Source organism: Anopheles gambiae, chromosome 3, assembly GCF_943734735.2.
Source record: "Anopheles gambiae chromosome 3, idAnoGambNW_F1_1, whole genome shotgun sequence".
In the NCBI taxonomy this organism is placed as follows: domain Eukaryota; kingdom Metazoa; phylum Arthropoda; class Insecta; order Diptera; family Culicidae; genus Anopheles; species Anopheles gambiae.
In genome coordinates this window covers 62,247,495-62,264,722 of record NC_064602.1, presented here as the reverse complement: position 1 = coordinate 62,264,722, position 17,228 = coordinate 62,247,495, and the positions used below count along the sequence as shown (strand labels likewise).

The 17,228-nt window shown below is 47.8% G+C and overlaps 1 protein-coding gene across 1 annotated transcript; it reads left to right on the top strand.

The window, feature by feature from the left end:
* Positions 1-8,928: 8,928 nt before the first annotated feature.
* On the top strand, positions 8,929-12,464 carry LOC133393141 (uncharacterized). Its single transcript, XM_061656595.1, has 2 exons — positions 8,929-9,489; positions 12,456-12,464. The coding sequence occupies exons 1-2, from the start codon at positions 8,929-8,931 to the stop codon at positions 12,462-12,464; spliced, it is 570 nt and encodes a 189-aa protein (XP_061512579.1).
* Positions 12,465-17,228: the final 4,764 nt, after the last annotated feature.

Below are 17,228 nucleotides of genomic sequence, written 5' to 3'. Positions count from 1 at the left end.
GCATCATGGCCATACGGCGATTTGTTGCACGTCGAGGTACACCTATAGAGATTTTCTCTGATAATGGCACCAATTTTGTGGGAGCGAGCAACATCCTAAAACAAGAGATATCGTCAACAATTTATAAATGTGCCGATACATTTACCAATTCCTGCACAAGTTGGTCCTTCAATCCGCCGTCTGCGCCACACATGGGAGGTGTCTGGGAGCGCATGGTGCGAAGCGTGAAAGCAGCTATGCGCACTCTAAACGATGGTCAACGGTTGAATGATGAGATATTGTTGAGCGTGTTAGCTGACTCGGAGAATTTGATCAATTCCAGGCCGTTGGCATATACGTCGCTTTCGTCAGATGTAGAATCCATCACACCAAACCACTTTCTACTCGGAAGTTCAGCAGGCGCCCAGACACATATGCGCTTCTGTCCGAGTGTAACACAAGCACTAAGACACAGCTACAAGAGGTCACAGCAGTTGTCCTACCACTTATGGGATCGTTGGGTAAAAGAATACTTCCCATCGCTAAACAAACGGCCACAGTGGCACGACGACCAGGTTCAGCTAAAGGAAGGCGATTTGGTGTTTGTAATTGAGGGAGATCGAAAAGAATGGACTAGGGCAGTAGTCGAAGAAGTCCATGCAGGACGAGACGGGCGGGTAAGACAAGCGATTGTTCGTACAGCAACCGGAAAACAACTAAAGCGACCCACGGTTAAGTTAGCTGTATTAGATGTGGAAATTAAGGAAACCGAAAAGGAGAGAGATATTGCACAGCTAAAGTAGAAGATAGTTTACGGATCGAAAGAGCACATGGAAAAGTGAACACGGTATGACAGCAAGCTTGACGGGTAACCAGTTCACGGGGTGGGGTTACGAGTCGTAAACAAATAGAGAACTGTCACCGCGGCTGACAGCAAAACATTCAGCATTTGCGATCGCGAGAGATTCTACACTCTCACGTACAGAGGGCACTGTAACGGGTTCGGATACAGGGAAGGCGAATGACCTCAGGATCGGGAATCGGGTTCCTCGCCATCGCGATTGCTTCAGTAGCATCACGACAGCGAGCGAATATAGTTGAAAAACTTTTTAAAGGTATACAAAAACTGCGATTCAATAAAGTTTCCACCCAAAGCGAAACTCAGCGTTTTAAGTATTTTTTGATTCCAACGAAGAAGTGAATACTATATCGCCACGCGATTAGTTCGGGAGTTAACAATGTGTTAAAATCCTGTTAACCATATTGATCCTAGCCCGCTTTTGATCCATCTTTTCCTCGTCAACATGTTTTGAAAAGGTGGGCCGAGGGTGGGCAAGGTCAATACATATGATCGGAACTGACAGCTCCGATTGTTCTAAAATTTGGTGGGTTAACGACTGAATCGACCACCACAAACCCACGTGGGTTTGAAGTGGCTTTACAGTGGGTGTTACGCGTGCGATTATTCAAAATGTCTCAAACTGTATTTCGCGTGGTGCGCGATCACCTTAATCTAGAAACCGGGAACGCTACGTGTAAAAGCGGAATAAAAATGCGTCACAAACACTAACATGCGGCACTCACGCGTACGTACACTTATGTACTATTTATTCTCGGAAAGGATAAACTAACACCCTAAAAATTGTATGGGCTTCCGGGGGTATAAAAGGGACCGAACTTTCAATAAATAATCATTCGGATTTTGCAACTCTAAGAAACCTCTTTTTAATTTTGCATATTCCGTTCATAAAGAAATCTCTCATCCCTCTTCACCCCCTTCTGCGGCATAGGCTCCTCAAATTACTTGAGAGAGCAACTAGCGGGAAGGTCAATTATTGGTCTAATTATTGACTTAGAAGGCCGCATCCTTCGCGTGGCCCACAGATCCGTTCGCCGTAGTAACATTTGGTGGCTCCAGAGAGGATTCTTCCTCACATTTTTATGGTAGAGGGATTTGCCCGTGGTATGAAAGCTTCCGCAAATTCTCTAGCCTTCCACATTCTCACCGAAGAGAAATTGCTTCGCTCCTAGACGAACCTATCCTCGCTCCAGAGGAAGCACTTACACTAGGAGGAAGACAGCATCGCTTCCGATAGGATTGTTTCCGCTCTCCACCTACGCTTTTGCACTCACGCATACGGCTCCACTAACACGTGTGCAGCTCCAGCGAGCTGCGTATGCGATAGCGTGAGAGAGCACTAAGCGAGAGCTCCAAGGGAGAGCCTTTGCGCACCGTTAAACCAGTGCGACATCGCACACCCACACCACTGATAAAAATCTGTGCACTATACACGCAACAAAAACAACAAAAACAAAAATAATAAACTGTGCAAGAAATATACTCCCACCACGTCGTGGCAACACCAAATCTGGCTGGTTCGACGATGAATGCAGACTAGTGACCGAACGTAAGAATACTGCATACCGAGCAATGCAGCAACGACATAGAACGCGGGCATGCGCAGTGGAATATTCACGGCTCAGACGCGAAGAGAAACAAGTTCACCGCTCCAAGAAGCATGCTTTGGAAGAGCAAAACATGCGGGAACTCGAGCAAACCAGAGAGGCGTACGGACCGACACGAAAGTTTTACCAAGCGATAGCAGGTCATCGAAACAACGTTGTACCTAAGGTAACCTGCTGTCGCAACAAGGATGGAGATCTGGTCAGTAACCAGCCAGAGGTCCTCTCGCGGTGGGCTCAGTACTTTGATGAATTACTCAATGACCAGTTTAGCGAACAGCTAGAAGCGCCACTAGCAGATAGTGTCATGCTACTGCCACCTAGCATAGAAGAAACACGAAAGGCTATCCGTCGGCTGAAAAATAACAAGGCACCCGGAACCGAAGGAATTGCAGCCGAACTGGTCAAGAATGGAGGTGCACGACTAGAAAACGAGATTCATCAAATTGTTACTGAGGTGTGGGATAGGGAATCGATGCCTTGTGATTGGAATCTCGGCATCATCTACCCCATATACAAGAAGGGAGATAGGTTGGACTGCAACAACTACAGGGGTATTACGGTGTTGAATACCGCCTATAAAATATTCTCCCTGATCCTCCAGGATCGCCTTGTCCCGCACGTCGAAGAGATAGTAGGAAACTATCAAAGAGGATTCCGAAACGGAAAATCAACCACTGATCAGATCTTCACCATGCGGCAGATCTTGGAGAAGATGGCTGAATACAGAAACGACACATACCATCTCTTCATTGACTTCAAAGCCGCATACGATAGCATAACCAGGGTAAAACTGTACGACGCTATGAGCTCATTTGGAATCCCGGCCAAACTGATAAGGCTAGTTAGAATGACTATGACCAACGTCACATGCCAGGTGAGGGTGGATGGAAAACTCTCAGGACCTTTTGCTACCACCAAGGGTCTGCGCCAGGGGGACGGGCTTGCCTGTCTCCTATTCAACCTGGCGCTAGAGAGGGCCATCCGCGACTCGAGGGTGGAGACTACGGGAACCATCTTCTATAAGTCAACCCAGATCCTGGCATACGCTGATGATATAGACATCATTGGTCTGCGGCTCTCCTATGTAGCAGAAGCCTACCAAGGGATTGAGCAGGCGGCAGAGAACCTCGGATTGCAGATAAACGAGGCAAAGACCAAACTGATGGTGGCAACATCAGCGGGCCTACCAATAAATAATCCGAATCTACGTAGGCGTGATGTACAGATAGGTGAACGCACTTTTGAAGTCGTCCCAGAATTCACCTATCTTGGGTCAAAGGTCAGCAACGACAACAGTATGGAAGTTGAGTTGCGCGCAAGGATGCTGGCTGCCAACCGGTCATTCTACAGCCTGAAAAAGCAGTTCACCTCAAAGAACCTGTCGCGATGGACGAAGCTGGGACTATATAGTACCTATATAGTACCAGTACTCACATACGCCTCTGAGACATGGACACTGTCCAAATCTGACGAAGCCCTCGTAGCCGCGTTCGAGAGGAAGATGCTCAGAAGGATACTTGGCCCCGTATGTGTGGAAGGACAATGGAGGAGCCGCTATAATGACGAGCTATACGAGATGTACGGCGATCTCACTGTCGTACAGCGTATTAAGCTCGCCAGGCTCCGGTGGGCTGGCCATGTTGTACGCATGGAAACGGACGACCCAGCCCGTAAAGTCTTTTTAGGCCGTTCACAAGGACAGAGGAGGCGTGGTAGGCCCAAATTGAGGTGGCAAGATGGCGTGGAGGCGTCCGCCATTAAGGCCGGGATAACGGACTGGCAGACGAAGGCGCGAGACCGTGAGCGGTTTCGGACACTCCTGAGGCAGGCCAAGACCGCAAAGCGGTTGTAGCGCCGGATAAGTAAGTAAGTAAGTATACACGCACACGAACTCATCGGCACTACGTCATGACTACGAAAAGAAACCTTACCCCGTTCGTCGATAACGACAATGGTATCTGCCGCTTATGCAGCCGAGATGATGATCCCAATATGGACCAATGCGACGAATGCGATCGCTGGTTCCATATGGCATGCGCCAAACTGAGCCGGCTGCCTAAAGCGAACGAACCATTCTTGTGTATTAATTGCACAACAGATTATGCAAAGATTAAGGCTCCAGCACCGACCGGCTCTGGCCAAGACATGGCCATCGCAGCCCTAATCGAAGCGCTGAAAGGTAGTAGCATTGACACTAATTCCTATTTAAAAAGAACGCAGGAGAATGGCCCAAATTTAAGCGCGCGTTCGATGAAAGCACAGAAGAAGCAAAATTTTCCAACGTCAAAAATATGAACCGGCTCCAGCATGCCCTCAAAGGGGAAGCCGAAAAACATGTTCGCCGATTATTTTTAGAACCGGCAAACGTTCCCGAAATAATCTCCAAATTGGAAGAACAATTCGGTAGAGCGGACCTTGGGTACGATGAACACCTAAAAGACATGCTAAAGATCCAGATTGACAATCAACACAAGATTTCCGAACTATCCGACGCGATTCAGGATATGATAGCCAATCTAAAGGCAATAAACAAATCCGCATACTTGCAAGACCATCGGCTGGTGAACGAATTGGCTTGCAAATTACCCACTGATCGACACATAAAATGGATCGAGTACAAGGCAGCCAATATAAAACCGGGCGACCTTCCTTCGCTAGAAGACTTCGGAAAATGGTTGGTTCCTCAAGCAAAAGTCTTGAAGGAATTGCCAAAGCGGGCAGAACGCGCAAAACAACCATTAAATGTTCACCAGCCTCCAGCAAGAACGACCGAAGGGCCGCGTAGAAACTATCGTTTCACTAACGCACGCAACTCACACGGCTCAGCCACCAACACAAATACTGCACGACCATCTACACACACAGAGGCACGACAATGGAACCAAACTTTTTCTTGCCCGTGTGGTCATGGAAGCCACGCACTATATCGATGTGATATATTTAAACGGAGACCGGCACAAGAACGCGTAGAAATTGCTCATAGAGGAGAACAATGCTTCGCCTGTTTATCCGGTAATGATTACCGCGCACGAAACTGTAGAGCAGCAAGGGAATACGACATACAAGGGTGCAAGGAAATGCACCATCAATTGCTACACTTACCCGTCACATCCAATACAAATTATCACCAGGCACAGCAGAACATTTTCTATCAAATTGTGCCAATTGTTTTGCGAAACGGAGACAAAACGCAGGCTACATTTGCATTCGTAGACGCAGGATTTTCGGTTACATTGATCGAGGAGAAGATTGCGAATGAGCTTCAGTTAGAAGGACCGACCGATCCCCTCACGATGGCATGGACACAGAATTTGTCCATCCAAGAGGACGAGAGCAAGAGAGTAAGCTGCTTCGTAAGAGGAGAGAAGGAGAAGAGAGAGCATCTCCTAGAGAAGATGAGAACCGTGAAAACGCTCCAGCTCCCGAGCCAAACCATCGACTGCGGTGATCTCGCAGAGAGATATCTTCATCTGAGAGGAATTGAAGTAGGCGAATATAAGAGAGCAAAGCCAAAGAGAGCAGCCGTCCTAATTGGTTTAAACCATAGTCACCTACTAATACCACTAGGACGAAAAATGGACCGAAGTGATGAGCCAATGGCGATTAAAACGAAGCTAGGATGGGTTATCTTCGGGATGGATACCAAACCCCACAAAGCCTCCGAACATTTGCTGATGATCCACTACAAGGAACATGCCATGAATAAAATGATGCGAAGCTACTTTAGCACAGAAGACTTTGGAGTGAAACCAATAGCAACAGTGAAGGCAAGCGAGATGGAACGTGCAGAGTAAATCATTGCCAACACCCTGGTGAAATCACAGGGACGTTACGAGATAGGTCTACTATGGAAGACCGACGAAGTGAAGTTTCCAGACAGCTACCATGCTGCATAACGACGTCTAGTGAGTCAGGAAAAGTAGATAAAAAAGAATGCGGAAATGCAGACTAGGCTGTGTGATACCTTCAAGGAGTACGAGAAGAAGGGATATATAAGGAAGCTTTCGCGAGAAGAAGCAGCACTGCACGGGCCGCGTACCTTTTATTTGCCGCATTTCGTGGTTGTGAATAAAAACAAGTCGGTGCTTAAACCGAGGCTAGTGTTCGACGCGGCCGCAAGAGTTAAGGATGTTTCCTTAAACTCCCAGCTCCTCACCGGACCTGACGAAATGCCGTCATTATTTGGCATACTGCTGAGGTTCCGTGAAGGGAATATCTGCGTTACTTGGGACATCAAGGAGATGTTCCACCAAGTGAAAATAAGGAAGGAGGACCAGGACGCACAGCGCATACTGTGGCGTGAAGGAAACGCAGCAGGCAGCAGAATACGTACGTCATGCAGGTCATAACGTTTGGTGCAACGTGCTCACCATCATGCGCTCAAGCGGTGAAAAACCGAAACGCCGAAGAGCATCAACTTACTCACCCGCTGGCCCTTAGACCCATCATTCGCCAGCATTATGTGGACAACTACTTGGACAGCTTCTTCTCACTGGAAGAGGCCATCGAAACGGTGAAGCAGGTGAGAAACGTTCACGCGATGGGTGGATTCCTCATAAGGAATTTTGTGTCGAATAATTTAAAGTTGAGACAAACAATACCGGAAGAACATCAGCTCCACCAAAGGCTGGTGGACATCAAGTAAAAAACCAGTGCGTCGAAAAGATATCAGGTGTGCAATGGAATACGCAGCTGGACACGTTTGGTTACAAAGTAAATATAGCTAGAGCTCACACCGAGTATAGCGTAAATATAGCGGAGAACTCCCCACCAAACGAGAAGTGTTACGTTTCGTCATGTGTATATATGATCCCCTCGGTCTCATCAGCCATCTTACAATTCAAGGGAGGATTATAATGCAGGCTGTCCACCTAGCCGTTGAGGACTGGGACGCAAAGATTCCCGACAATCTCACAACAAAGTGGCATGAATGGACGACAACCATCAGTGAAGCAAAGGATCTAGCCATTCCTAGGCCAATCACCGCGGAAGAAATGCGCCGATCGATATCCACACCTTTGTGGACGCATCTCTTGATGCATTTGCAGCATGCGTGTACGCAAGAAGCTGCTTCAAAGGGTGCTACGTCGTAAGGCTTGTCGCTGCCAAGGCTCGAGTGGCTCCGATCCATTCATTGACGATTCCAAAGCTCGAGTTGCAAGCCGCCATTTTGGGAGCGAGGCTCGCCGAAACCGTTGCAAAAGAGTTCAGACTGCCAATCCACCGCTCCACTTTCTGGACAGATTCACGAACAGTTCTGTCGTGGATCAATAGCGAGCGTCGGAAGTACAAACAATTTGTGGCGCATCGAGTGAGCGAAATTCTGGACACGAGCAGCGCCAGCCAATGGAGATGGGTTCCTTCAAAGGAAAATCCAGCCGATGCCGCCACAAAGATGACCAATGCAAGCATGTGGTTTAATGGTCCAGAATTCTTGTTATCAAGAGAGTGTGATTGGCCCGAGCACCAGCCTGTCTCAGACACAGAGGAGGAGAAGCGTGTTGCCGCAAACCCAGTGCCGCACCATCACGAGGCGGTGGTTCCCGAGCTGAACTATTCAACATGGGACCGCCTGCTTCGCCATCACACATTCCTAAAGAAGCTCGTGGACTTTTTGAAAGACCGGAAGGCGTTCAACAAGATGATTGGACGTGAAGACGTAGAACACGCCAAATACGCATGGTTACGTAAGGCGCAATGGGAGGGGTTCCCGGATGAAATGAAGGCCTTAACAAAGGGGGAGGAAATATCCAGCAAAAGCCATATTAAAACATTGTCGCCTTATTTAGACCAACACAATCTCCTGAGGTCGCGAAGCCGTCTAGAGAACGCGAAGGCGCTACCGAAAAGCGCGCGCTCACCCGCGCATCGTGAAGCTTCTTGTGCGGAACTACCACAAGAAGTATCATCACCAGGCCGACAATGTTGTGATCGGTACTCTGCGGCAAACCTACTGGATCGTGCAGCTGCGGAACGTTTTGAAAGATGTTAAAGGCTGCTGCCAGAGATGTATTCTCAACACCGCTACCCCGCAAACTTCTTTGATGGCACTCCCTGCCATCTTTCAGGACATACCCTCACAATCCGCCATTCCTACACTCGGGAGTGGATTATTTTGGGCCCCTCGACGTCACCGTGAAGAGGTCCATCGAGAAACGATGGGGGGCAATATTCACATGCATGAGTACGCGGGCTGTACACATTGAACTGGCTGAGAAGTTAGATGTTGATAGCTTCTTAGTCTGCCTGAAGAATTTCACGAATCGACGAGGCAAGATCACCCACTTATACAGCGATAATGGGATCAACTTCATAGGCGCGAAAAGGCTGATGAAGAAGTTGGTGGAAGAAATCGGAGAGAGGATGGGAAGAGAAGGCGCTCTAAAATACCAAATTGAATGGAAATTCAATCCACCGTCCGCTCCCCACTTCGGAGGATCGTGGAAGCGGCTTATTCAGATTGTAAAGAAAGCGCTATAGCACATGGCGACTGAATGGAAAACGCCACACCCCAACCCGGAAACGTTGCGAGCGGCGTTGATAGAGATAGAGGCTATGATCAATTCCCGACCACTGACGCACATACCGTTGTCCAACGAGGAAGACGAGATTCTGACGCCGTTCCACTTCCTTATTGGACGAGGCGTTGATAACCTAACGCCGGATAGCCTGGACACATCCTACGTATCCAGGCAGCAGTTCAAAGTGGCCCAGCATAACGCGAAGGTTTTCTGGGATCGCTGGAAGAAGGAGTATCTGCCAACACTCATCAAACGGAACAAGTGGACCAACAAGGTGGAACCAGTGAAGGTGGGCGATGTGGTGATGCTCACAAACGACAACGCACCCGCGGGACAATGGCTGAAGGGCAAGGTGCTGGAAGTGCACCCGGCTGCGGATGGGCAAGTTCGCGTCGTGTCCGTGAAGACGGATACCGGAATCCTAAAGCGACCGGCCGTCAAGGTAGCAGTAGTGGACGTGAAGCCCAAGGAGCATCTACTCGTCGTGAAGCAACCGCCATCCAAGACGACCAAGAGAGTGCTGGTAGATGACGTGACTATACAGGGTTTACCTAGCCAATCGGGCGTCGTCAAAACGTTATCGGTCGCCGTTAATACTTTTTCGGGCGACGTAAACCCTCAATTGGGCACTGTCATTTCTATTCGGGCCTTGTGAAGTATGAATCGGGCATAGTACAGAATGAATTGGGCCTACTTTATATTTTGTTGCTTTCTAGCTGCAAAACAATACTTTTTTGCGAGTAGTTTAACTGATATGTAATAAAATTCACTATTTTTAAGTTTATTTATGTAAAAAATTATTCAAAATCCTTTTTTTTAATTTTTAATTCAACGCCATACAATGCAATTTGGTTTTATATATTTTTTTAATATAATATTTTTGGTGATTTAATTAGGTAAACATTTTAAAATGACACATAATAAGTTAAACAACATGCAAAATACGTATTTTTAAACTTCATGGATCAAACACACCGGAGCGACCGATTTGACACCTTCAAGAGTAGGACGCTTTCATTCTGTACTATGCCCGATTCATACTTCACAAGGCCCGAATAGAAATGACAGTGCCTAATTGAGGGTTTACGTCGCCCGAAAAAGTATTAACGACGACCGATAACGCTTTGACGATGCCGGATTGGCTAGGTAAACCCTGTAAAGACAAAGATTGTCCAATAAGGAAAGACGAGGTCGAAATAAAAAGAATACAAACAGAAAAAAGAATTACAATAAAAGAAACAAGAATAATTCGAAGGGAACAAGTGCTAGCTATTCCTAGAATATATATAACAAAAAAAATCATTGATAGTGAGAGGTAATCAAACGCCTATAACGTACGACAAACGAAAAATAGACGAAACAAGCGAAGATGATAGAAACACACCAAAATCAATCGAAAATACACTACAAAAAATTAACAGAACAATGAATAATAAGTACCTAGATAATAACACAGAACCCAAAAATAATACGAATTTAACAATAATTACTAAAGAATCAGAAAACCATACGGAAAAAGAAAAACACACAGAAATCGAAAACACACGAACATAAACAAATCCATACTCAACAAATGAAAATGCCACCAATATCACTTATTTTAGTGATGCTGAAATGTATCTACAAAGAACTACAAAGAAACATTCAGTAAAAAATACAAAACTTAAAAAATATATATGTAAGAAAGGAAAAGTGCTAGTGGTAGGGAGAGAGAAATAACGGTAGCGAGATCAGGAGAACGAGAGCGAACTAGGAACGAGTTGCGAAAGAGAGAACGCGCAGCGTTAAAATCGGGAGCGCGGGTTAAGCGCGAGGAGTTGAATTCGGACCGCGAAGCGAATAACATGTTGTGAACTAAAGTAATCAATAAAGCGTTATTTGTCTTAAAACCGAATAAAAAACTCCACATTTGGTGTCAGAAGTGGGATGAACATCCAGACAACAGTGGTTTTACGTGTAGCTGTGGGATGAACATCAGTGGTTTTACGTGTAGCTTGTGGAATGAACAAGAGTGATTAGAACGTTGAGTAGATTGATCTAAGAAAATCAATTGAAGTGAGGGAAAAGTGATCCCGTGACTAATTGATTTGAGGTGATCAGAGTTAGACTCAAATTTCTGTGGAGTGAAAGTCAGTCAAAGTGAAGGAAAGTGTTCCTGTGACCGATTGATTTTCGCCAAACAAGTTGACTGATCAAAAATGGATGAGCTGGAGCAGCGCATTCTTGATCTGTGTGAAGAATTCACGAAGACTGGCCTAGCGAAAAGGTGCCAGCAAAAAGGGTTGCCCTCAACGGGAACCAAAGAAGAAATGGCTAGATCACTAGTGGAAAGTGAAGAAATGTTCAGCGCGGATGTTTCTACCATGGATCAATATCATGACGTGGATGAAAAATCTGAAGCGGCAGCTAGCAGTGCAGCAGCGAAAGTGGAGCCGAGCATAGTGCAGCAGCCCTACTCCTTTAGGGACGTGGAAGAGGGAATTGAGGCGTTTTGTGCAGATGGCTCGGTGGATTTTGCTGCGTGGCTGACCGATTTTGAGGAAGTTGCGACCATGGCGGGATGGTCAGATGAGCAAAAATATGTGATGTGTCGAAAAAAGTTGGTGGGCACAGCGAGAAGTTTTTTGCTAACGATGCGTGGGGTCTCATCGTTCGGGGCTCTTCGCAAGGCGCTAGTAGCAGAATTCGGAGAAAAAGTGCGTCCGATGGACATTCATCGTCAACTTGCATCACGACGACGGAAAAAAGGGGAATCTGCTTTGGATTTCATTTACTCTATGCAGCGAATTGCCAAACAGATTGACCTCGACGAAGAAAGTGTGTGTGAGTACATTGTTGATGGTATCGCGGAGAGCGAAGCGCAACGCGCGGCATTGTACGAAGCGCGCACGGTCCCGCTGCGCAAAGCGACGGAAGGCGTTATGGCGTTCTGAGAATTTTATCATGCCCTCTTTTTCTCTCCAACGGCAAATTTGTCGAGCAGCTCGTCGAGCTGCCCGTCCCTGGCTCCGCCTCATACCCCTCGCCTGAGCGCGCTGCCGAAGGTTTGGATGTTTTGGTGCGTCAGACGGCCAATCGCTGTCAGCCGTCGTCCGTGCTCTTTCCCTCCCTAGTGCTATCTCTTTCTCGCGTGTGGACAATGCTCATGAGTTGCTGTGGCGCTTAAAAAACCGTTCATACACATTGCGGCGATGAAGTTGCATTTTTACAAATCAAACCAAAAAAGCGCAATGAGTTTAATCGATGCAATGTAAAAATGACCAAGGAAACGCCAGCTCACGCGCAGAACCCTAATTCGCATTGACACGTTCAGCCCGGCGCTGATTTTCATCAACTTTCCGTTCCACCAGCATCAAGAACGGAAGCTGATTGTGAAACCGGCATACTGGAAAGTCCACTGGCAGTCCCTGGGGCCTGCCATCGAACTGAACGTGCTAAGCATTAAGCATAACACTAAGCTGTTGATTTCGTTTTTTGTGGATTACATAGATATGCTAAGCATCCTGCGCATGGTTGTGAGTGTGCGTGTGTATGCAAAACTGTCGCCAAATGTAATTTCTTCCGGAATGTTATGATCCATCGGTCAAAGAAAGGAAGGTGTGCATGATAGTGGCGGATTAGGGGAATCGGGGTCCCTAGGCGGAATGACGTGTTGAGGCGCCTCTAAATGATAACTGATGACAGGGAGGAGGGGGTACTGGCACACAGCTGTTGGGAAATAGAACAGTATACTTATATTGCCGGCGGGAGAGGGGGGGAGGTGTGGCCATAGGACCCCTACGATCATCGGTCACAGGCCCTAAAATTGTTGTCGCCATGGGGGGGGGGGGGGGGGGGGGGAGGTGCAAATGGTTCTCCAGCCACGGAGCCCTAAAGACCATCTTTCCGGGGGCCCTTGTCGCTAACACTCTGTCCACTTGTAGACACACGGCATACTACAGACTAGAGATCTTCGGTGACCGCCTAGTCCGCGTACCGTTAGATCCACCGCTGGTTCATGACGGGGTCTTTTTTTTACTGTGGATGTGCATCCTTCCCCCTGCCTGCAGCGTATGCATCGAGCAGGAGACAGTGTGGCAGTATGCAAGTTGCACGCTGGATAGGAGCGGTCCCGCGGCACCGCCATCATTCCGCACATCTGCATGCCCGTCGTGGGTTCTAATCGCGTAAGAACCGTTCGCCGTAGCAAGAACTGACTATCTGGCTACGTGGTACTCAAGTCCTGAAAAGGCCGGCATGATCGCGTAGGCCATTACGCCAATAATAATAAGAATAATAATAATAAGAACTTAGCATAGCAGTCCACACTCGGGGAAGGTTTTTGTTTTGACTTTGGTGCTGCCGGGTCTACTGCTGTGGCGCGACAAATGCACGGAATGCACTCGACTAAAACATGAACCTACCGATCCGAACCCATTCCAAGGCATTGCCGGTCAATCGGCGTCATGATAACTACTCCAAACCAACAAGCCATCAGATTCTGGACGGATAGGTGCAGAACCATACGCGCACCGTAATAAACAAATCCAGAATCCTCTTTTGTATGGATTCAATTCAAAATGTTGTTTCCACTTGCGTCCGCTAGCTGAATTAGAAATAAATGTGCAACAAATCACACGCACATTTGCTTAAATCGTGTGTCTTTTTAATACCCCCAACAGCAGAGCCGATGGCAAAGATGCCAATGCCAATGGTTGTGTTGTCTCTCAGGTAGCGAGATCGAAAATGCGTGGTATTTTGTAGCCGCAGCGGATGAAAATGTACGCATCAGAATCAAATAGTTTTGGGGTTTCCAATCGCACGCACACACACAAACACACAAACACGCGCGCGCAAACTCTCACACACACACACACACACACAAACACACACACACACACACACACACACACACACACACGCGCGCACACATGCAAGAACGCGCGCACGCCAGCACGCACGTACGCACACACACACACGCACGTACGCGCGCCCGCGAGCTTGAAAGCGCGCACGCCAGCACGCACCCACGAAAGCGCGCTCGCGAGCACGCACCCTCAAAGTCGCGCAAGCACGCACTCCCCCTTCCCCCACTAGACCACCACCCCCCCCCCCTCCACGCATGATCGATTACGGCTACCTTATCGGTAGAACGGTTGGTTCAGCTTTCTTGTAGCATCCTCATCCCTAGCGCCGGACGGGGTGGGGGATCGCGACATGATAGAGTGAACGGCCACTTTCCCCGCGCTGTGTGTGTGTGTGTCGTGACCCAAAATCTCGAGACAGATTTCGACACATTAAAAAAAAAAAATTATAGCCACTATACATTGTGCTACATGATGCTTAGAAGGTCGTTGAAGCATCAAACATGTTCAGATTAAAAAAAATATTAGATGAGTGTTAGACGTTCTCCTACGCTTGTTTTAAATAGGCTTCTTCACCCTCAACTGGCAGGGGCATCGAATGGTCTCATCAGCAGCGGCACGAAATAAAATAAACCATCAATACACCGATAACACTTTGAATCCCAATCCAGCTTCTCCCACAGCGTCTCAAGGTCACACACAAGTTAATAAATGCTAACACCCACCAATAACAATACACAACCGCAATGCACATATGAGTATCAACAACGCATACACCGCAACAGCCAATCAGCTGGCGGCGGAAGGCACGGGCTGAAGCGCAAGTAAGGCAGGGCAGGGTGAGGGAGGGAGAAGAAGCGGACGAAAAAATGGGCGCCAATATTTTTAAATTTTTTGACCGTTTTTTTTTGCTCCGCCGCCATAAATAGTTCGTCCATTTCGCCAACAGATGGCGCAAAACTTGCTCGACCCAGCGCAGGAATCGCCCCGCTGCGCAAATTCGAGCAGTTTCCAGCGCAGAAAATGCACCAAAATCTGCGCTGGCCAGCGCAGATTTTGGCCCGATCCCCGCGCTGGACTTCAGCGATTCCTGCGCTGGGTCGAGCAAGTTTTGCGCCATCTGTTGGCGAAATGGACGAACTATTTATGGCGGCGGAGCAAAAAAAACGGTCAAAAAATTTAAAAATATTGGCGCCCATTTTTTCGTCCGCTTCTTCTCCCTCCCTCACCCTGCCCTGCCTTACTTGCGCTTCAGCCCGTGCCTCCCGCCACCAGCTGATTGGGCTGTTGCGGTGTATGCGTTGATACTCATATGTGCATTGCGGTTGTGTATTGTTATTGGTGGGTGTTAGCATTTATTAACTTGTGTGTGACCTTGAGACGCTGTGGGAGAAGCTGGATTGGGATTCAAAGTGTTATCGGTGTATTGATGGTTTATTTTATTTCGTGCCGCTGCTGATGAGACCATTCGATGCCCCTGCCAATTGAGGGTGAAGAAGCCTATTTAAAACAAGCGTAGGAGAACGTCTAACACTCATCTAATATTTTTTTATTTGAACATGTTTGATGCTTCAACGACCTTCTAAGCATCATGTAGCACAATGTATAGTGGCAATAAAATATTTTTTTTAAACATGCCTAAATGCCTGCGCCTAAACGTATGGTCCAAAACAGCCGAAGTCATACAAAATCATGAAAATGTCTGCGCCCTTGTGTTCCGGCGTCCTCGTGAAGTTTACCGAGCCGAACCGAACAGTTGTGTTCGATAAATATGTGTGCGTATCAGGTAGCAGCATTTGTACTGCTTACCTGCCGTATGCCGCTGTGATACCGAGCGAGACGCAGAGACAACGCATCAAAAGGACATGTGTAGCCGTGAGGAAATTTTTCTGTGTCTCTTTTGCCTTGTCCTTGCCTTTAGATCCTGATGAGTGAACCATGCATACCTTTCGGGTACGTTCGGGGTATTAGCTCTGTCCCTCTCATGTTAATGGGTAAGATAGAATCGTATGCCATCAGCTCTGCATTCGGGCGTGGGCAGGCCCGTGGACGCTGTCTGTTCGCACACAATATGTCTCGAGTTTTCGGGTCACGACACACACACACACACACACAGCGCGGGGAAAGTGACCGTTCATTCTATCATGTCGCGATCCCTCCCCCCCCCCCCCACCCCCCGTCCAGCGCTAGGGATGAGGATGCGTAACAAGATAGCTGAATCAGCCGTTCTACCGATGAGGTAGCCTGAATCGATCATGCCGGGGGGGGGGGGGGGGTTCTGGTGGGGGGTGCGTGCTTGCGTTCGCGCTTTCGTGGGTGCGTGCTTGCGTTCGCGCTTTCGCGGGTGCGTGCACGCGTACGTGCATGTGTGCGTGTGTGTATGCGTGCGTGCGTGCGTGCTCGCGTGCATGTGTGTGTGTATGCGTGCGTGTGTGTGTGCGTGCATGTGTGTGCGTGCATGTGTGTGTGTGTGTGTGTCTGTGTCTGTGTGTGTGTGTGTGTGTGTGTGTGTGTGTGTGTGTGTGTGTGTGAGTTTGCGCGCGCGTGTTTGTGTGTGTGCATGCGTTTGGAAACCCCAAAACTATTTGATTCTGATGCGTAGATTTTCATCCGCTGCGCCTACAACGTCCATGCATTTTCGATCTCGCTACCTGAGAGACAACACAACAATTGGCATTGGCATTTTTGCGATCGGCTCAGCTGTTGCGGGTATTAAAAAACACGTGATCTAAGCAAACGTGCGTGTGATATATTGCACATTTATTTCTAATTCAGCTAGCGGACGCAAGTGGAAACAACATTTTGAATTGAATCCATACAAAAGAGGATTCTGGATTTGTTTATTATAGTGCGCGTATGGTGCTGCACCTGTCCGTCCAAAATTTGGTGGCTTGTTGGTTTGGAGTAGTTATCATGACGCCGATTGACCGGCAATGCCTTGGAATGGGTTCGGATCGGTAGGATCATGTTTTAGTCGAGTGCATTCCGTGCATTTGTCGTGCCACAGCAGTAGACCCGGCAGCACCAAAGTCAAGACAAACTCTTACCCTGGTGTGGACTGCTATGCTAAGTTATTTTTATTATTATTATTATTATTATTATTATTATTATTATTATTATTATTATTATTATTATTATTATTATTGGCGTAATAGCCAACGCGATCATGCCGGCCTTTTCAAGTCTTGAGTAGCATGTAGCCGGATAGTCACCCCTTGCTACGGCGGACGGTTCATACGCGGTTAGAACCCATGACGGGCATGCAGATGTGCGGAATGATGGCGGTGCTGCGGGGCTGAAGTCCAGCGCGGGGATAGGGCCAAAATCTGCGCTGGCCAGCGCAGATTTTAGTGCATTTTCTGCGCTGGAAACTGCTCGAATTTGCGCAGCGGGGTGAGAGAGTTGAAAGAAAAAATTG

Bases quoted from the DNA above. Each gene is read 5' to 3' on its own strand.
- LOC133393141 (XM_061656595.1), top strand. From the start codon at position 8,929: ATGGCGACTGAATGGAAAACGCCACACCCCAACCCGGAAACGTTGCGA.